A 22,428-nucleotide genomic window follows, 5' to 3' on the forward strand; every position below is an offset into this window, starting at 1 on the left:
ATAGTTTTACCCCTCCATACTGGAGTGGGAGCAATTTGTGGTCTCCCCTTCTGTGATTTGATATTTAATTTGGTGGATTCGGATAGGATTCCCTCTTTAGGTATATTGCAATCCCTCTGAAGTTTACGTTTTTTCCTATTTTTTAACTCCTTGGTATCTTTTTCCAATTTATGTAGTATTTCCTTCTCTCTCTCCTTTACTTCTTTCGACTCTATATAGGGATCAACTAGTGCTTTTAAGGATTCTATTTCCTCATTAGTCTCCATTAACGTTTTCTTTCTCTCCTTTATAATAAGTTCTATTAGAGATAGGCTGCAGTGTGTGAGTATTTTCTCCCACTCTTTAGAAAAACCCTCATTTTCGTTGGTAAATGAGCATTTTTTTGATATCAATAGACCTTTGGGTACTAATTGATTGTTCAAATAATGTTCAAGTGTGGTCACCTCCCACCACAGCCTATTTTCTTTGATCATATATTTTTCTAGTTTATTTAAAACAGAGGGAAGATCTTCATCCTCCAAACATACTTCACTGCAGGACTCCTCTAGGAATCCCTTTGATAGATTCTTTCTAGTTTCTCTATATGTAAACATCCCTGCTGCTCGTCTTTACTGATACCGTGTGCTAACAATTGTTCAAATGGAAAGATATGGTATTTTCAAATGAGCGCAGTAAGTAGAATGGTGCTGCCCAGGTTCAAAAACAATGGAGGTACACACAAATCTCCAACATGAAACTCAAGCACAGGAAAAGTGTAATTGAACCCCTGGCGCGCTAATCTACTAGATGCATATTGAAATGATGAATGTACTGTGGATAGTACAAAAATGACAATATTTATTAAAAACACAGTCCCCAGCTGGGAATAGACAATACACAAACAATAAAATGTACATGTGAAAAGAGGTGGTTTAAGAAAAGGAATACCAGTGTTTTCATAAAGTGCTAAAGTGCTCAAAGTCCTTTGTAAAAGCAGATGAAATCTCTCACCATAGTGTGCAGCCGCGGTGGGCTAGCTTTGTGAGAAGTGGCTATGGTCCCAGGCTGAATTGCCCAGCACCACCGCAGCGAGCGTATCAGCTTTATCACTGGCTCCCGAATCTCCACCAATTCTTTCCTTTATCCAAATAACGCGTTTCGGTCTTTTATTGGCCTTTCTCAAAGTTGGATAAGGGATATCATCCATGCAGGCTTTTTATTTGAACAAATTCATTGTTTATTTATTATATATTTTTTCTTCCATCTCTCTCTCCCCCCCTTGTGTATGCGGATCGATTACATGGACATGAATATGAAATCAAGTTTACCCCATCTTGGTAATAGGGATGGACAGGTTGGGAATGAAGTACCACCCAGTTTGGTAGAGATGGGGTAATTTTTTTATAAAATTCTATCAATTGAAAATACAAGTGAAGGAAAATATATTCTGATCTGCACCCATAATGATGTCTGACCTGCATACATTTATAATTGGAAGAGAACATTGCGGAAGTACCATTGGAACGCAAAAAAACAACATCCGGTACCTGGAACGCATTCACCTCATTTTTGGTGAATACACACGGATTTACAAATGGAACGTAAAAACTACATCCGGTGTGGTACCTGGAACGTATGACTTCCGGGGACTATACACGGATGTTAGATCTACCATTGGAACGCAAATATTACATCTGGCGAGGCATCTGGTATGCATCACCCACATATGGACAATGGAACGCAAAAACGACTTCCGGCCCGGCATTTGGAACGCATCTACGTCATTTCCGGTTGACGATCCCGGAAATCGCAGGTGTAATGGATCACTGCTCATGATATGGCAATTAGCATGGAAATAAAAAGCCTGCATGGATGATATCCCTTATCCAACTTTGAGAAAGGCCAATAAAAGACCGAAACGCGTTATTTGGATAAAGGAAAGAATTGGTGGAGATTCGGGAACCAGTGATAAAGCTGATACGCTCGCTGCGGTGGTGCTGGGCAATTCAGCCTGGGACCATAGCCACTTCTCACAAAGCTAGCCCACCGCGGCTGCACACTATGGTGAGAGATTTCATCTGCTTTTACAAAGGACTTTGAGCACTTTAGCACTTTATGAAAACACTGGTATTCCTTTTCTTAAACCACCTCTTTTCACATGTACATTTTATTGTTTGTGTATTGTCTATTCCCAGCTGGGGACTGTGTTTTTAATAAATATTGTCATTTTTGTACTATCCACAGTACATTCATCATTTCAATATGCATCTAGTAGATTAGCGCGCCAGGGGTTCAATTACACTTTTCCTGTGCTTAAGCTTAGAGCATTATAAATTTACCCTTAGCTCCAGTATATTTATGTGGAGAAAAGTCTCCAGACTTGATCACACTCCCTGGAAATTTTTTTCCTTGTGTGACTGCTCCCCAGCCTCTCGGGCTGGGCTCCGTGGTCACCAGCATCCAATCCTGAATGCCGAATCTGCGGCCCTCTAGAAGATGAGCACTCTATAACCACCACAGGAGAGACACCCTTGTCCTTGGATATAGGGTTATCCGCTGATGCATCTGAAGATGCGATCCGGACCATTTGTCCAGCAGATCCCACTGAAAAGTTCTTGCGTGAAATCTGCCGAATGGAATTGCTTCGTAGGAAGCCACCATTTTTACCAGGACCCTTGTGCAATGATGCACTGTTTTTAGGAGGTTCCTGACTAGCTCGGATAACTCCCTGGCTTTCTCTTCCGGGAGAAACACCTTTTTCTGGACTGTGTCCAGAATCATCCCTAGGCACAGCAGACGTGTCGTCGGGATCAGCTGCGATTTTGGAATATTTAGAATCCACCCGTGCTGTTGTAGCAGTATCCGAGATAGTGCTACTCCGACCTCCAACTGTTCCCTGGACTATGCCCTTATCAGGAGATCGTCCAAGTAAGGGATAATTAAGACGCCTTTTCTTCGAAGAAGAATCATCATTTCGGCCATTACCTTGGTAAAGACCCGGGGTGCCGTGGACAATCCAAACGGCAGCGTCTGAAACTGATAGTGACAGTTCTGCACCACGAACCTGAGGTACCCTTAGTGAGAAGGGCAAATTTGGGACATAGAGGTAAGCATCCCTGATGTCCCGGGACACTATATAGTCCCCTTCTTCCTGGTTCGTTATCACTGCTCTGAGTGACTCCATCTTGATTTGAACCTTTGTAAGTGTTCAAAAAATTTTTTAGAATAAGTCTCACCTAGCCTTCTGGCTTCAGTACCACAATATAGTGTGGAATAATACCCCTTTTCTTGTAGTAGGAGGGGTAATTTAATTATCACCTGCTGGGAATACAGCTTGTGAATTTTTTCCCATACTGCCTCCTTGTCGGAGGGAGACCTTGGTAAAGCAGACTTCAGGAGCCTGCGAAGGGGAAACGTCTCGACATTCCAATCTGTACCCCTGGGATACTACTTGTAGGATCCAGGGGTCCTGTACGGTCTCAGCGCCATGCTGAGAACTTGTCAGAAGCGGTGGAACGCTTCTGTTCCTGGGAATGGGCTGCCTGCTGCAGTCTTCTTCCCTTTACTCTATCCCTGGGCAGATATGATCTTATAGGGACGAAAGGACTGAGGCTGAAAAGACGGTGTCTTTTTCTGCAGAGATGTGACTTAGGGTAAAAACGGCGGATTTTCCAGCAGTTGCCGTGGCCACCAGGTCCGATGGACCGACCCCAAATAACTCCTCTTCCTTTATACGGCAATACACCTTTGTGCCGTTTGGAATCTGCATCACCTGACCACTGTCGTGTCCATAACATCTTCTGGCAGATATGGACATCGCATTTACTCTTGATGCCAGAGTGCAAATATCCCTCTGTGCATCTCGCATATATAGAAATGCATCCTTTAAATGCTCTATAGTCAATAAAATACTGTCCCTGTCAAGGGTATCAATATTTTTAGTCAGGGAATCCGACCAAGCCACCCCAGCTCTGCACATCCAGGCTGAGGCGATCGCTGGTCGCAGTATAACACCAGTATGTGTGTATATACTTTTTATGATATTTTCCAGCCTCCTGTCAGCTGGTCCTTGAGGACGGCCCTATCTATAGACGGTACCGCCACTTGTTTTGATAAGCGTGTGAGCGCCTTATCCACCCTAAGGGGTGTTTCCCAACGCGCCCTAACTTCTGGCGGGAAAGGGTATACCGCCCATAATTTTCTATCGGGGGGAACCCACGCATCATCACACACTTTATTTAATTTATCTGATTCAGGAAAAACTACGGTAGTTTTTTCACATCCCACATAATACCCTCTTTTGTGGTACTTGTAGTATCAGAAATATGAAACACCTCCTTCATTGCCTTTAACGTGTGGCCCTAATAAGGAATACGTTTGTTTATTCACCGTCGACACTGGATTCAGTGTCCCTGTCTGTGTCTGTGTCGACCGACTAAAGTAAACGGGCGTTTTAAAACCCCTGACGGTGTTTTTGAGACGTCTGGACCGGTACTAATTGTTTGTCGGACGTCTCATGTCGTCAACCGACCTTGCAGCGTGTTGACATTATCACGTAATTCCCTAAATAAGCCATCCATTCCGGTGTCGACTCCCTAGAGAGTGACATCACCATTACAGGCAATTGCTCCGCCTCCTCACCAACATCGTCCTCATACATGTCGACACACACGTACCGACACACAGCACACACACAGGGAATGCTCTGATAGAGGACAGGACCCACTAGCCCTTTGGAGAGACAGAGGGAGAGTTTACCAGCACACACCAAAAACGCTATAATTATATAGGGACAACCTTATATAAGTGTTTTCCCTTATAGCATCTTTTTTATATATTTCTAACGCCAAATTAGTGCCCCCCCTCTCTGTTTTAACCCTGTTTCTGTAGTGCAGTGCAGGGGAGAGCCTGGGAGCCTTCCCTCCAGCCTTTCTGTGAGGGAAAATGGCGCTGTGTGCTGAGGAGATAGGCCCCGCCCCTTTTTCGGCGGCCTCGTCTCCCGCTCTTAACGGATTCTGGCAGGGGTTAAATATCTCCATATAGCCTCCGGAGGCTATATGTGAGGTATTTTTAGCCAAAATAGGTATTCATTTGCCTCCCAGGGCGCCCCCCTCCCAGCGCCCTGCACCCTCAGTGACTGCCGTGTGAAGTGTGCTGAGAGGAAACTGGCGCACAGCTGCAGTGCTGTGCGCTACCTTTAGAAGACTGAGGAGTCTTCTGCCGCCGATTCTGGACCTCTTCTTACTTCAGCATCTGCAAGGGGGCCGGCGGCAAGGCTCCGGTGACCATCCAGGCTGTACCTGTGATCGTCCCTCTGGAGCTGATGTCCAGTAGCCAAGAAGCCAATCCATCCTGCACGCAGGTGAGTTCACTTCTTCTCCCCTAAGTCCCTCGTTGCAGTGATCCTGTTGCCAGCAGGACTCACTGTAAAATAAAAAACCTAAGCTAAACTTTTCTAAGCAGCTCTTTAGGAGAGCCACCTAGATTGCACCCTTCTCGGCCGGGCACAAAAATCTAACTGGCTTGGAGGAGGGTCATAGGGGGAGGAGCCAGTGCACACCACCTGATCGGAAAGCTTTACTTTTGTGCCCTGTCTCCTGCGGAGCCGCTATTCCCCATGGTCCTTTCAGGAACCCCAGCATCCACTAGGACGATAGAGAAATACGGGGGACAAAAAGCGTAGGGGTCCCCCGTATTTTTAACACCAGCATCGGGCTCCACTAGCTGGACAGATAATGCCACAGCCGGGGGTCACTTTTATGCCGTGCCCTGCGGCCGTGGCATTAAATATCCAACTAGTCACCCCTGGCCGGGGTACCCTGGGGGAGTGGGGACCCCTTCAATCAAGGGGTCCCCCCCCCCCAGCCACCCAAGGGCCAGGGGTGAAGCCCGAGGCTGTCCCCCCCCCCATCCAATGGGCTGCGGATGGGGGGGCTGATAGCCTTTTGTGATCATGAAAAGAATATTGTTTTTTCCAGCAGTACTACAAGTCCCAGCAAGCCTCCCCCGCAAGCTGGTACTTGGAGAACCACAATTACCAGCATGCGGGAGAAAAACGGGCCCGCTGGTACCTGTAGTACTACTGGAAAAAAAATACCCAAATAAAAACAGGACACACACACCGTGAAAGTAAAACTTTATTTCATACGTCGACACACACATACTTACCTATGTTCACACGCCGACATCGGTCCTCTTCTCCATGTAGAATCCAGGGGTACCTGAAAATATAAGATCAATATACTCACCTCAACCAGGCTCCAGAGATAAATCCACGTACTTGGAGAAAAAAACAAACCGAACACCCGCTCCATGCCGGACTGAAAGGGGTCCCATGCTGACACATGGGACCCCTATCCCCGAATGCAGAGAGACCTGTCAGTGACAGCTGTCACAGAAAGGTCTCTATAGCCAATCAGGAAGCGCAACTTCGTTGCGCTCATCTGATTGGCTCTGTGCGTCTGAGCAGACAGCGCATCGCACAGCCCAGTCCATTATATTCAATGGTGGGAACTTAGCGGCTAGCGGTGAGGTCACCCGCCGGTCAGCGGCTGACCGGCGGGTGACCCCCCCGCTAGCCGCTAAGTTCCCACCATTGAAAGTAATGGAGCGGCTTTGCGATGCGCTGTCACATCACAGACAGCGCACAGCCAATCAGATGAGCGCCACGGAAGTAGCGCTTCCTGATTGGCTGAAGGGACTTCAGTGACAGGAGTCACGTGATGTCCCGGCATTCGGGAGAAAGGGGTCTGATGTGAAAGCATTGGACCCCTTTCTAGTCCGGTATGGATCGTTGTTCGTTTTTTTGTTTTGCCAAGTACGTGGATTATCTCTGGACCTGGATGTACCTCTGGACGCTGGAAGGTGAGTATAATTTTTTCACAGGTACCTCGGATCGTCGGAGACCGTGGCAGTCGGCGTGTCAACATAGGTAAGTATGTGTGTGTCGGCGTATGAAATAAAGTTTTACTTTCACGGTGTGTGTGTCCTGTTTTTATTTGGGTATTTTTTTCCCAGTAGTACTACAGGTACCAGCGGGCCCGTTTTTCTCCCGCATGCTGGTACTTGTGGTTCTCCAAGTACCAGCTTGCGGGGGAGGCTTGCTGGGACTTGTAGTACTAATGGAAAAAACAATATCTTTTTATTATCACAAAAGGCTATCAGCCCCCCCATCCGCAGCCCATTGGATGGGGGGGGGACAGCCTCGGGCTTCACCCCTGGCCCTTGGGTGGCTGGGGGGGGGGGACCCCTTGATTGTAGGGGTCCCCACTCCCCCAGGGTACCCCGGCCAGGGGTGACTAGTTGGGTAGTTAATGCCACGGCCGCAGGGCACGGCATAAAAGTGACCCCCGGCTTTGGCATTATCTGTCCAGCTAGTGGAGCCCGATGCTGGTGTTAAAAATACGGGGGACCCCTACTCTTTTTGTCCCCCGTATTTTTGGCACCAGCACCAGGCGCAGAGCCCGGTGCTGGTTTTAAAAATACGGGGGATCCCTGCCCAATTTTTCCCCTGCATTTTTAGAACCAGGACCAGCTCGAAGAGCCCGAGGCTGGTTATGCTTTGGAGGGGGGACCCCACGCCATTTTTTTTTCCGGGTTTTTCCCGTTTTTTCCCGTTTTTTAAAATCGCGGCAAAATCCGCCAAATCGGCCGATTTTCGCCCGCGATTCTGGCGAATCCGTTTTTCATTGAATATGGTGAATTCCGGCAGGCACCTGCCGGAATTCACCTGGCGAATTGAGTCGGAAAAAAAAACGGCGAAAAATTGCCGCGATTCGCCGTGAATTGCATATACCCCAATGTCTCTCTGCCACTGTCTTCTTAAATCCATCAACGTCCTGCTTCCCATCCTCTTCACTCACTGCTGTTGTCTTTTACCCCCGACCCCCGCCACCCCGTTCTATTTTTCCTTCCCTCTAACCCAACTACTGTTCCCTTTTTTACATAGGTGTGTTTTTATAGGCCATGAAGACTAATAAAAAACATTTAAAAAATAAATTTTGCAGTAGGTAATCATAATTCATGCATGAAAGGTTCACATGAAAATTGAGAGTAGGGGATTGTTTGAAGGAACAGAGTTTAGTTTAACATAGGCTACTGACATAAAGCTGCAGTAGGCCAGCTTGAGTTTACAGAGAGAGCTATGAACAACTGCGATAAGCAGGTTTGACCTACTTGCTGCTCCTGTTGTCTCATGGGTCCGGAAACATTACGCTGAGCCTGTAACATCTGCTGCTGGAGTTGTAAACGCTGATACGCCTGCAGGTGCACACAGAAGTGGGTCACAGAGTTGAGATGAAGGAAAAACATCAAGTAGACATTAATGGGATCTAAACATTTGTGCAGTAAATTGTTAATATTAAAAAAAATATAAATCAGATGTTAGAATGATGATGCTTTCAGAAATATGTCAAACAATGCAAACATTCAGTAAGTACGTACATTAACAAAAATAAGATTTTACTTACCGATAAATCTATTTCTCGTAGTCCGTAGTGGATGCTGGGACTCCGTCAGGACCATGGGGATTAGCGGCTCCGCAGGAGACAGGGCACAAAAATAAAGCTTTAGGATCAGGTGGTGTGCACTGGCTCCTCCCCCTATGACCCTCCTCCAAGCCTCAGTTAGGATACTGTGCCCGGACGAGCGTACACAATAAGGAAGGATTTTGAATCCCGGGTAAGACTCATACCAGCCACACCAATCACACCGTACAACTTGTGATCTGAACCCAGTTAACAGTATGACAAACGTAGGAGCCTCTGAACAGACGGCTCACAACAATAACAACCCGATTTTTTTGTAACAATAACTATGTACAAGTATTGCAGACAATCCGCACTTGGGATGGGCGCCCAGCATCCACTACGGACTATGAGAAATAGATTTATCGGTAAGTAAAATCTTATTTTCTCTGACGTCCTAGTGGATGCTGGGACTCCGTCAGGACCATGGGGATTATACCAAAGCTCCCAAACGGGCGGGAGAGTGCGGATGACTCTGCAGCACCGAATGAGAGAACTCCAGGTCCTCTTTAGCCAAGGTATCAAATTTGTAGAATTTTACAAACGTGTTCTCCCCCGACCACGTAGCTGCTCGGCAGAGTTGTAATGCCGAGACCCCTCGGGCAGCCGCCCAGGATGAGCCCACCTTCCTTGTGGAATGGGCCTTGACAGATTTAGGCTGTGGCAGGCCTGCCACAGAATGTGCAAGTTGAATTGTGCTACAAATCCACGAGCAATCGTCTGCTTAGAAGCAGGAGCACCCAGCTTGTTGGGTGCATACAGTATAAACAGCGAGTCAGTCTTTCTGACTCCAGCCGTCCTGGAAACATATATTTTTCAGGGCCCTGACTACGTCCAGAAACTTGGAATTCTCCAAGTCCCAAGTAGCCGCAGGCACCACAATAGGTTGGTTCACATGAAAAACTGATACCACCTTAGGAAGGAATTGGGAACGAGTCCTCAATTCCGCCTTATCCATACAAAATACAGATAAGGGCTTTTGCATGACAAAGCCGCCAATTCTGATACACGCCTGGCCGACGCCAAGGCCCACAGCATGACCACTTTCCACGTGAGGTATTGTAGCTCCACGGATTTAAGTGGCTCAACTCAATGCGACTTCAGGAAATCCAACACTACGTTGAGATCCCACGGGGCCACTGGAGGCACAAACGGGGGCTGACTATGCAGCACTCCCTTAACAAAAGTCTGAACTTCAGGCAGTGAAGCCAGTTCTATTTTGGAAGAAAATCGATAGAGCCGAAATCTGGACCTTAATGGAACCCAATTTTAGGCCCATAGTCACCTCTGACTTGTAGGAAGTGCAGAAATCGACCTCCAGCCGTCCTTGAAATATATATTTTCAATGCCCGGACAACGTCCAGCAACTTGGAATCCTCCAAATCGCTAGTAGCCGCAGGCACCACAATAGGCTGGTTCAGGTGAAACGCTGACACCACCTTAGGCAGAAAATGAGGACGCGTCCGCAGTTCTGCCCTGTCCGAATGGAAAATCAGATATGGGCTTTTATACGATAAAGCCGCCAATTCTGATACTCTCCTGGCTGAAGCCAGAGCCAGTAGCATGGTTACTTTCCACGTAAGATATTTCAAATCCACCGATTTGAGTGGCTCAAACCAATGGGATTTGAGAAAATCCAAAACTACATTAAGGTCCCACGGAGCCACTGGGGGCACAACCGGGGGCTGTATATGTAGTACTCCTTTTACAAAAGTCTGGACTTCAGGAACTGAAGCCAATTCTTTCTGGAAGAAAATCGACAGGGCCGAAATTTGAACCTTAATGGACCCCAATTTGAGGCCCATAGACAATCCTGTTTGCAGGAAATGTAGGAATCGACCCAGTTGAAATTCCTCCGTGGGGGCATTCCTGGCCTCACACCACGCAACATATTTTCTCCAAATGCGGTGATAATGTTGTGCAGTCACCTCCTTCCTGGCTTTTACCAGTGTAGGAATGACCTCTTCCGGAATGCCTTTTTCCCTTAGAATTCGGCGTTCAACCGCCATGCCGTCAAACGCAGCCGCGGTAAGTCTTGGAATAGACACGGTCCCTGCTGAAGCAGGTCCCGTCTTAGAGGTAGAGGCCACGGATCTTCCGTGAGCATCTCCTGAAGTTCCGGGTACCAAGTTCTTCTTGGCCAATCCGGAGCCACGAGTATCGTTCTTACTCCCCTTTGCCGTATAATTCTCAGTACTTTTGGTATGAGAGGCAGAGGAGGAAACACATACACTGACTGGAACACCCACGGTGTTACCAGAGCGTCCACAGCTATTGCCTGAGGGTCTCTTGACCTGGCGCAATACCTGTCCAGTTTTTTGTTGAGGCGAGACGCCATCATATCCACCTTTGGTTTTTCCCAACGGTTCACAATCATGTGGAAGACTTCTGGATGAAGTCCCCACTCTCCCGGGTGTAGATCGTGTCTGCTGAGGAAGTCTGCTTCCCAGTTGTCCACTCCCGGAATGAACACTGCTGACAGTGCTATCACATGATCTTCCGCCCAGCGAAGAATCCTTGCAGCTTCTGCCATTGCTCTCCTGCTTCTTGTGCCGCCCTGTCTGTTTACGTGGGCGACTGCCGTGATGTTGTCCGACTGGATCAACACCGGCTGACCCTGAAGCAGGGGTTTTGCCAGGCTTAGAGCATTGTAAATCGCTCTTAGCTCCAGTATATTTATGTGAAGAGACATCTCCAGGCTTGACCATACTCCCTGGAAGTTTCTTCCCTGTGTGACCGCTCCCCAGCCTCTCAGACTGGCATCCGTGGTCACCAGGACCCAGTCCTGTATGCCGAATCTGCGGCCCTCTAACAGATGAGCACTCTGCAACCACCACAGAAGAGACACCCTTGTCCGTGGCGATAAGGTTATCCGCTGATGCATCTGCAGATGCGATCCGGACCATTTGTCCAGCAGATCCCACTGAAAAGTTCGTGCGTGGAATCTGCCGAATGGAATCGCTTCGTAAGAAGCCACCATCTTTCCCAGGACTCTTGTGCATTGATGCACAGACACTTTTCCTGGTTTTAGGAGGTTCCTGACAAGTTCGGATAACTCCCTGGCTTTCTCCTCCGGAAGAAACACCTTTTTCTGAACCGTGTCCAGAATCATTCCCAGGAACAGCAGACGTGTCGTCGGGTTCAATTGAGATTTTGGAAAATTCAGAATCCACCCGTGCTGTTGCAGCACTACTTGGGTTAGTGCTACTACGTCTTCCAGCTGTTCTCTGGACCTTGCCCTTATCAGGAGATCGTCCAAGTAAGGGATAATTAATACGCCTTTTCTTCGCAGAAGAAACATCATCTCGGCCATTACCTTGGTAAAGACCCGAGGTGCCGTGGACAATCCAAACGGCAGCGTCTGAAACTGATAATGACAGTTTTGCACCACGAACCTGAGGTACCCTTGGTGTGAAGGGCAAATTGGGACATGCAGGTAAGCATCCTTGATGTCCAGGGACACCATAAAGTCCCCTTCTTCCAGATTCGCTATCACTGCTCTGAGTGACTCCATCTTGAACTTGAATTTTTGTATGTACAGGTTCAAAGATTTCAGATTTAGAATAGGTCTTACCGAGCCGTCCGGCTTCGGTACCACAAATAGCGTGGAGTAATACCCCTTTCCCTGTTGTAGGAGGGGTACCTTGACTATCACCTGCTGAGAAACCAGCTTGTGAATGGCTTCCAATACCGTCGCCCTGTCTGAGGGAGACGTTGGCAAAGCAGACTTTAGGAACCGGCGAGGGGGAGACTTCTCGAATTCCAACCTGTAACCCTGAGATACTACCTGCAGGATCCAGGGGTCCACCTGTGAGCAAGCCCACTGCGCGCTGAAATTCTTGAGTCGACCCCCCACCGCTCCTGAGTCCGCTTGTAAAGCCCCAGCGTCATGCTGAGGGCTTTGCAGAACCCGGGGAGGGCTTCTGTTCCTGGGAAGGAGCTGCTTGCTGCCTTCTCTTACCCTTTCCTCTGCCTCGGGGCAGATATGACTGTCCTTTTGCCCGCTTGTTCTTATAGGACCGAAAGGACTGCGGCTGAAAAGACGGTGTCTTTTTCTGTTGGGAGGGGGTCTGAGGTAAAAAGGTGGATTTCCCGGCAGTTGCCGTGGCCACCAGATCCGATAGACCCACGCCAAATAATTCCTCCCCTTTATACGGCAATACTCCTTTAATTGCTCTAAAGTCAATAAAATACTGTCCCTATCCAGGGTATCAATATTTTCAGTCAGGGAATCCGACCAGACCACCCCAGCACTGCACATCCAGGCTGAGGCGATGGCTGGTCGCAGTATAACACCAGTATGTGGGTATATACTTTTTAGGGTAGTTTCCAGCCTCCTATCAGCTGGATCCTTGAGGGCGGCCGTATCAGGAGACGGTAACGCCACTTGTTTTGATAAGCGTGTGAGCGCCTTATCCACCCTAGGGGGTGTTTCCCAGCGCGCCCTAACCTCTGGCGGGAAAGGGTATAATGCCAATAACTTTTTTGAAATTAGCACTTTTCTATCTGGGTTAACCCACGCTTCATCACATACATCATTCAATTCCTCTGATTCAGGAAAAACTACAGGTAGTTTTTTCACACCCTTTTTGTGGTACTTGCAGTATCAGAGATATGTAAAGCCTCCTTCATTGCCGTGATCATATAACGTGTGGCCCTACTGGAAAATACGTTTGTTTCTTCACCGTCGACACTAGATTCAGTGTCCGTGTCTGGGTCTGTGTCGACCGACTGAGGTAAAGGGCGTTTTACAGCCCCTGACGGTGTCTGAGACGCCTGGGCAGGTACTAACTGGTTTGCCGGCCGTCTCATGTCGTCAACTGATTTTTGTAATGTGCTGACATTATCACGTAATTCCATAAACAAAGCCATCCATTCCGGTGTCGACTCCCTGGGGGGCGACATCACCATTACCGGCAATTGCTCTGCCTCCACACCAACATCGTCCTCATACATGTCGACACACACGTACCGACACACAGCAGACACACAGGGAATGCTCTATTGAAGACAGGACCCCACTAGCCCTTTGGGGAGACAGAGGGAGAGTTTGCCAGCACACACCCAAGCGCTATAATATATATGGGAACAACCCTATATAAGTGTTGTATCCTTATAGCAGCTTAAAATAAGAATTTACTTACCGATAATTCTATTTCTCGTAGTCCGTAGTGGATGCTGGGGACTCCGTCAGGACCATGGGGAATAGCGGGCTCCGCAGGAGACAGGGCACATCTAAAAAGCTTTTTAGGTCACATGGTGTGTACTGGCTCCTCCCCCTATGACCCTCCTCCAAGCCTCAGTTAGGTACTGTGCCCGGACGAGCGTACACAATAAGGAAGGATCTTGAATCCCGGGTAAGACTCATACCAGCCACACCAATCACACCGTACAACTTGTGATCTGAACCCAGTTAACAGTATGATAACAAAACGAAGTAGCCTCTGAAAAAATGGCTCACAACAATAGTAATAACCCGATTTTTGTAACAATAACTATGTACAAGCATTGCAGACAATCCGCACTTGGGATGGGCGCCCAGCATCCACTACGGACTACGAGAAATAGAATTATCGGTAAGTAAATTCTTATTTTCTCTAACGTCCTAGTGGATGCTGGGGACTCCGTCAGGACCATGGGGATTATACCAAAGCTCCCAAACGGGCGGGAGAGTGCGGATGACTCTGCAGCACCGAATGAGAGAACTCCAGGTCCTCTTTAGCCAGAGTATCAAATTTGTAAAATTTTACAAACGTGTTCTCCCCTGACCACGTAGCTGCTCGGCAAAGTTATAATGCCGAGACTCCTCGGGCAGCCGCCCAGGATGAGGCCACCTTCCTTGTGGAATGGGCATCTACATATTTCGGCTGTGGCAGGCCTGCCACAGAATGTGCAAGCTGAATTGTACTACAAATCTAGCGTGCAATAGACTGCTTAGAAGCAGGAGCACCCAGCTTGTTGGGTGCATACAATATAAACAGCAAGTCAGACTTTCTGACTCCAGCCGTCCTAACTATATATATATATATATATATATATATATATATATATTTTTAGGGCCCTGACAACGTCTAGTAACTTGGAGTCCTCCAAGTCCCCAGTAGCCGCAGGCACCACAATAGGTTGTTTCAGGTGACAACGCTGACACCCCTTTAGGAAGAAACTGGAGACGAGTCCCAGTTCTGCCCTGTTCAAATGGAAAATTCTAATATGGGCTTTTGTAAAACAAAACCGCCCATTCTTTTTGACAATCGCCTGGCCGAGGCCAGGACTAACAACATGGTCACTTTCCATGTGAGATATTGGTCAACAGCATGGTCACTTTCCATGTGAGATATTTCAAATCCACAGATTTGAGCGGTTCAAACCAATATGATTTTAAGGAATCCCAACACTATGTTGAGATCTCACGGTGCCCCTAGAGGCACAAAAGAACTGTATATGGAATACACCCTTTACAATCTGGACTTCAGGAACTGAAGTCAATTTTTTCTGGAAGAAAATCTACAGGGCCGAAATTTAAATCTTAATGAACCCCAATTTTAGGCTCAAAACACTCCTGTTTTCAGGAAGTGCAGAATCGACCTAGTTGAATTTCCTTCGTGGAGCCTTCCTGGCCTTACCCACGCAACATATTTTCACCACATGTGGTGATGACGTTGTGCGGTCACCTCCTTCCTGGCTTTGACCAAGGTAGGTATGACCTCTTATGGAATGCCTTTTTCCCTTCAGAATCCGGTATTCAACCGCCATGCCGTCAAACGCAGCCGCGGTAATTCTTGGAAAAGACATGGTACTTGCTGAAGCAAGTCCCTTCTTAGCTCCCCAGGCCCTTAGTCCTCTGTGAGCATCTCTTGAAGCTCCGGGTACCAAGTCCCTCTTGGCCCATCCGGAGCCACTAGTATAGTTCATACTCCTCTATGTCTTATAATTCTCAATACCTTGGTTATGAGAAACAGAGGAGGGAACCCATACACTGACTGGTACACCCACGGTGTTACCAGAACATCCACAGCTATCGCCTGAAGGTCTCATGACCTGGCGGAATACCTGTCCCGTTTTTCGGGCGGGACGCTATCATGTCCACCTTTGGTCTTTGCCAACGATCCACAATCATGCTGAAAAACTTCCCTATGAAGTTTCCACTCTCCCGGGTGGAGGTCATGCCTGCTGAGGAAGTCTGCTTCCCAGTCGTCCACTCCCGGAAAGAACACTGCTGACAGTGCTATCACATGATTTTCCGCCTAGCGAAAAATCCTTGCAGTTTTGTCACTGCCCTCCCGCTTCTTGTGCCGCCCTTTCTGTTTACGTGGGCGACTGCCGTGATGTTATCCCACTGGATCAATACCGGCTGACCTTGAAGCAGAGGTCTTGCTAAGTTTAGAGCCTTATAAATTTGCTCTAAGCTTATTTATGCAGAGAGAATTCTCCAGACTTAATCACACTTCCCTGGAAATTTTTTCCCTGTGTGACTGTTCTCCAGCCTCTCAGGCTGGCCTCCGTGGTCACCGGCATCCAATCCTGAATGCCAAATCTGCGGCCCTCTAGAAGATGAGCACTCTGTAATCACCACAGGAGAGACACCCTTGTCCTTGGATATAGGGTTATCCGCTGATGCATCTGAGGATGCGATCCGGACCATTTGTCCAGCAGATCCCACCGAAGAGTTCTTGCGGGAAATCTGCCGAATGGAATTGCTTCGTAATAAGCCACCATTTTTACCAGGACTCTTGTGCAATGATGCACTGACACTTTTCCTGGTTTTAGGAGGATCCCGATTAGCTCGGATAACTCCCTGGCTTTCTCCACTGGGAGAAACACGTTTTTCTGGACTGTGTCCAGAATCATCCCTATGAACAGTAGACGTGTCATCGGAAAAAGCTGCGATTTTGGAATATTTAGAATCCACTCGTGCAGAACTACTTAAGATAGAACTACTTAAGATAGTGCTACTCCGACCTCCAACTGTTCTCTGGACCTTGCCCTTATCAGGAAAGCGTCCATGTTTCCTTTTAAGAAAAATCATCATTCCGGCCATTACCTTGGTAAAGACCCGGGGCGCCGTGGACAACCCAAACGGCAGCGTCTGAACTGATAGTGACAGTTCTGTACCAGGAACCTGAAGTACCCTTGGAGAGAAGGGCAAATTTGGACCTGTAGGTAAGCGTCCCTGATATCCAGTGACACCATATCGTCCCCTTCTTCCTGGTTCGCTATCACTGCTCTGAGTGACTCCATCTTGATTTGAACGCTTGTATGTAAGTGTTCAAATATTTCAGATCTCACCGAGCCGGTTGGCTTCAGTACCACAATATAGTGTGGAATACTACCCCCTTCCATGTTGTAAGAGGGGTACTTTGATTATCACCTGCTGGGAATACAGCCTGTGACTTGTGTGAGGGGGAGATGTCTCGAATTTCCAATGTACACCTGGGATACTACATGTAGGATCCCGGAGTTCCCTTGCGAGTGAGCCCCCTGCGTACTGAAACTCTTGAGATGACCCCCTACCGCACCTGAGTCCGCTTGTACGGCCCCAGCGTTATGCTGCGGACTTGGCAGAAGCTGTGAGGGGCTTCTGTTCCTGGGAATGGGCTGCTTGCTGCAGTCTTCTTCCCTTTCCTCTACCCCTGGGCAGATATGACTGGCCTTTGCCCGCCTGCCCCTATGGGGACGAAAGGACTGAGACTGAAAAGACTGTGTCCTTTTTTGCCGATATGTGATTCGGGGTAACAAAAAGTGGATTTTTCAGCTGTTGCCATGGCCACCAGGTCCGATGGACCGCCCCTTTATACGGCAATACTTCCACATGCCGTCTGGAATCTGCCTCACCTGACCACTGTCGTGTCTTCGTCTGGCAGATATGTAAATCACATTTACTCTTGATGCCAGAATGCAAATATCCCTCTGCGCATCACGCATATATAGAAATGCATCCTTAAAATGCTCTATAGTCAATAAAATCTTGTCCCTGTCAAGGGTATCAAAATTTTCAGTCAGGAAATCCGACCAAGCCCCCTCAGCGCTGCACATCCAGGCTGAGGCGATTGCTGGTCGTAGTATAACACCAGTATGTGTGTATATACTGTCATGATATTTTTCAGCTTCCTATCAGCTGGCTTCTTGAGGGCGGCCGTATCTAGAGACGGTAACGCCATGTTTTTATAAGCGTGTGAGCGCCTTATCCACCCTAAGGTGTGTTTCCCAACTCGCCCTTACTTCTGGCGGGAAAGGGTATACCGCCCATAACTTTCTATCGGAGGAACCCCACGTATCATCACACACTTCATTTAATTTATCTGATTCAGGCAAAACTACAAGTAGTTTATTCACACCCTACAAAATACCCTTATTTGTGGTACTTGTAGTATCAGAAATATGTAACAGCTCCTTCATTGCCCTTAACATGTAACTCGTGGCCCTAAAGGAAAATTACGTATGTTTCTTCACCGTCGACACTGGGGTCAGTGTCCATGTCTGTGTCTGTCGACCGACTGAGGTAAATGGGCGTTTTTACAAGCCCCTGACGGTGTCTGAGACGCCTGGACCGGTACTAATTTGTCCGCCGGCCATCTCATGTCGTCAACCGTCTTGCAGCGTGTTGACATTATCACGTAATTCCATAAGTAGACCATCCATTCCGGTGTCGACTCCCTAGAGAGTGACATCAACATTACAGGCAATTTGCTCCGCCTCCTCACCAACATTTTCCTCATACATGTCGACACCCACGTACCGACATACAGCACACACACAGGGAATGCTCTGATAGAGGACAGGACCCACTAGCCCTTTGGGGAGACAGAGGGAGAGTTTGCCAGCACACACCAAAAGCGCTATAATGTATATAACAACCCTAGAAGGTGTTGTTTCTATATATGCGCTCTTAATATATCATTATATCGCCAATTTATGCCCCCCTTCTCTTTTAACCCTGTTTCTGTAGTGCAGTGCAGGGGAGAGTGGGAGCCTTCCTCACCAGCGGAGCTGATCAGGAAAATGGCGCTGAGTGCTGAGGAGAATAAGCTCCGCCCCCTTTTCGGCGGGCTTTTCCTCCCGGTTTTTTAATAACTGGCCTGGGTTAAAATACATACATATAGCCTTAATGGCTATATGTGATGTATTTATTTGCCAAATAGGTATTTATATTGCTGCCCAGGGCGCCCCCAGCAGCGCCCTGCACCCTCCGTGACCGTGTCAGTGAGCCGTGTGACAACAATGGCGCACAGCTGCAGTGCTGTGCGCTACCTCTCTGAAGACTGTGAAGTCTTCTGCCGCCTGTTTCCGGACCTCCGTTCCGCCGTCTTTCTTCAGCGTCTGTAAGGGGGATCGGCGGCGCGGCTCCGGGACGAACCCCAGGCTGACCTGTGTTCCGACTCCCTCTGGAGCTCAGTGTCCAGTAGCCTAAGACTTCAATCCTCCTGCACGCAGGTGAGTTGCCAGTCTCTCCCCTAAGTCCCTCGTTGCAGTGATCCTGTCGCCAGCAGGAATCACTGATTAGAAACCTAAAAAAAAACTTTACTAAATAGCTCCTTAAGAGAGCCATCCAGTTTGCACCCTTCTCGGACGGGCACAAAAACCTAACTGAGGCTTGGAGGAGGGTCATAGGGGGAGGAGCCAGTACACACCATGTGACCTAAAAAGCTTTTTAGATGTGCCCTGTCTCCTGCGGAGCCCGCTATTCCCCATGGTCCTGACGGAGTCCCCAGCATCCACTAGGACGTTAGAGAAATATAGTAATATCGCCAAAAAAAAGTGCCCCCCCTCTCTGTTTTACCCTGTTTCTGTAGTGCAGTGCAGGGGAGAGTCCTGGGAGCCTTCCTCACAGCGGAGCTGAGCAGGAAAATGGCGCTGTGTGCTGAGGAGAATAAGCCCCGCCCCCTATTTCGGCGGGCTCTTCTCCCGGAGTTTGTGAGATCTGGCAGGGGTTAAATACATCCATATAGCCTCAAGGGCTATATGTGATGTATTTTTAGCCATAAGAAAGGTATTATACATTGCTGCCCAGGGCGCCCACCCCAGCGCCCTGCACCCTCAGTGACCGCGGTGTGAAGTGTGTGACAACAATGGCGCACAGCTGCAGTGCTGTGCGCTACCTCATGAAGACTGAAAAGTCTTCTGCCGCCTGTTTCTGGACCTCTTCAATCTTCGGCATCTGCAAGGGGGGGTCGGCGGCGCGGCTCCGGGACCGGACTCCATGGCTGGGCCTGTGTTCGATCCCTCTGGAGCTAATGGTGTCCAGTAGCCTAAGAAGCCAATCCATCCTGCACGCAGGTGAGTTCACTTCTCTCCCCTAAGTCCCTCGATGCAGTGAGCCTGTTGCCAGCAGGACTCACTGAAAATAAAAAACCTAAAAACTTTTTCTAAGCAGCTCTTTAGGAGAGCCACCTAGATTGCACCCTGCTCGGACGGGCACAAAAACCTAACTGAGGCTTGGAGGAGGGTCATAGGGGGAGGAGCCAGTGCACACCACCTGATCCTAAAGCTTTATTTTTGTGCCCTGTCTCCTGCGGAGCCGCTAATCCCCATGGTCCTGACGGAGTCCCAGCATCCACTAGGACGTCAGAGAAATTACTAAATAACCGTTTCAAATTTCAGATGCTGACTATCAGTATCCAGATAGCGGCATCCCGCCTGGCAGAATGCCGACAGCGGGACGAGCTGTACGAGTTCCCTAGCGGGCTCGCCGGCATCAGTACGAGATCCTGCCGGATGGGATCCTGGCAGTCGGAATACCGACACCGGGATCCCGACTGACACAATCCTGACAGGGGGCGGGTGCAACGCAGCCCCTTGTGGGCTCGCTGCGTTTGCCGCGCTGTGGGCACGGTGCCTCGCTACGCTCGGCACACTAATTTATTCTCCCTCTATGGGTGCCGTGGACACCCACAGAGGGAGAATATGTCGGTCGGGATCCCGGTGTCGGTATTCCGACCGTCAGGATCCCGTCCGGCGGGATCTTAACCGCAACCCAGCTCGCCACAGGTTCTATTCCCACTCTATGGGTGTCGTGGACACCAACAAGTTGAAATAGCCCCTGTGTGCTGGGATTCCGGCGTTGGCATACTGACCGCCGAGACCCGACAGCCGACAAATTGAACGGATCCAGTTTAATGTACACTTATGTAATCTTGTATAGTAATTGCCTAAATTCGGTGCTATGGATCTCCTGGCACCACAGAAATCTAAAATAATGAATAAAAATTAGTTTAGAACTGAAAATAAACATGTCTGACAGTGTAATATTCACCTGAAATCACAGGGACACCATTCACCTACGTAAAAGTAGTTTAGCTGTAGAGAAACGCTAATATTCATCTACAACTACTCTAATTCTACTTCTGGTTACTTTTCTCATAAAAACAAACTAATATACTCACCAGCTGCAGCTGATAGAGCTGGTTCAACATGGTCATATGCTGAGGATTAATTGGCGAGGTTAATAGTGCAGGGTTGAGACCAATGTTTTTTGCTGCAAACTGCAAAAGCTGTGCTTGAACCTACAGAATGGAAATTAAACCAAAAAACATTACAGACATTTAGCACAACAGTCTATTCCTATTTTTAATATGAAACTAAACTGCAGCTACAGGTCACCTGAGTTTTAAATCCCAAGCACACCTATTTATGGGTCATTTAGTTTTTACACGCATATCATTATTTGTAATATACATGAGCTTATAAACATGCAGAACACATCTGCCATTGCCACTTTATAGTTAAAGGACAACAACAGTCACAGTATTAGAACTTAAATGACCTGAAAAGAAGCGTGATTGAAAAATGCATCAATTAAAACTTAATCTTCTTAGATAAGAACAACAACTATTGATGAAGCAATGGGTTCAAACACACGCTGCCTGACCTGAGGGGATAAAAACTGAGGCACTTGAGCACGAAGACTAGGCTGGGATGAGTTGAGAGGTTGCACTGACGGCTGTTGTGGCTGTTGCATGGACCTGGCTTGTGCTGCTCCGCTATTGCCAAACATACCCAGATTGCCACTCTGTATCTGTATGTAGATGATAATGTTTTGAAGTGTTCAAGTTCTTATTAATACACTTTCAGTTCTCATTTCTGTACAATGGGCCTAATCCAGACCCTGATCACTGTCGTGCAAATTTGCCCAGTGGCCGATTATCGATAGACCGTGCGAGGCCAAACTGCAAAAGAATCCTGTGATTTTTTTCAATCACTAGGCGTACGCAAGGTGATTGACAGAAAGCGGACGTTTGGGGGTGGTAAATGGCAGTTTTCTGGGAGTGTCAGGAAAAACGCAGGCATTCCCAAGCATTTTCAGGGCGGGTGTGTGACATCAGCTCCGGCCCCAATCAGCCGGTTTGTATCACACTGCAGGAGTAAGTTCTGGGCTGCGCGCAGACTGCACAAAAAATCATTTGATGGTGAGTGAGTTGCGAACAGATTTGCAGATGTCCGCTGTCTGGCGAATTTTTCGTACAGTGTACACATGCACTCGCACACTTGCACAGGGCGGGTTTTCACTCTCTATGGGCAAAAGCTATCTGATCGCATAACGCAGAGGATCGATCAGGTCTGAATTAGGACCCATGTCTGCAGGACTGTACATACTAAATAAGCACATTTCCCACTCTTTACAGGGCTACACAGAACGGTTTACCGGTTCATTTACATTTTACAATGTAATTTCCACAACCACGTTTCTTCACAGCAGAAATAACGGGACAACAGACATGTACAGTGCAAAATGACTATAGCCCAGTGTTGCTCAAACTCGCTCCTCTTCCTCACTAGTGCATGTTTTCAAGGTATCTTAAGGAATAATTTGTACCACCTGTTGTTCCACTGTGTTAGTCAAACACACCTGTGCACCAGCTAGATGATCTGGAAAACATGCACTGTTAGGGTTCTATGAGGACCATGTTCGAGAAACATTGCTAGAGCC

The 22,428-nt window shown here is 48.0% G+C and overlaps 1 protein-coding gene across 5 annotated transcripts in view; it reads right to left on the minus strand.

The window, feature by feature from the left end:
• Positions 1-22,428, minus strand: part of TNRC6C (trinucleotide repeat containing adaptor 6C) — a 268,173-nt gene that overhangs the window by 78,712 nt on the left and 167,033 nt on the right. For all 5 annotated transcript variants that reach the window (XM_063960449.1, XM_063960448.1, XM_063960447.1 and 2 more), the window contains 3 exons: positions 21,370-21,516; positions 20,885-21,004; positions 8,155-8,238 (listed from right to left, as the gene is read on the minus strand). In XM_063960449.1, the coding sequence (XP_063816519.1) occupies positions 8,155-8,238; positions 20,885-21,004; positions 21,370-21,516 (351 nt within the window). The remainder of the gene's footprint in view (positions 1-8,154; positions 8,239-20,884; positions 21,005-21,369; positions 21,517-22,428) is intronic.

Source organism: Pseudophryne corroboree, chromosome 3 (genome assembly GCF_028390025.1).
Source record: "Pseudophryne corroboree isolate aPseCor3 chromosome 3, aPseCor3.hap2, whole genome shotgun sequence".
Lineage (NCBI taxonomy): Eukaryota > Metazoa > Chordata > Amphibia > Anura > Myobatrachidae > Pseudophryne > Pseudophryne corroboree.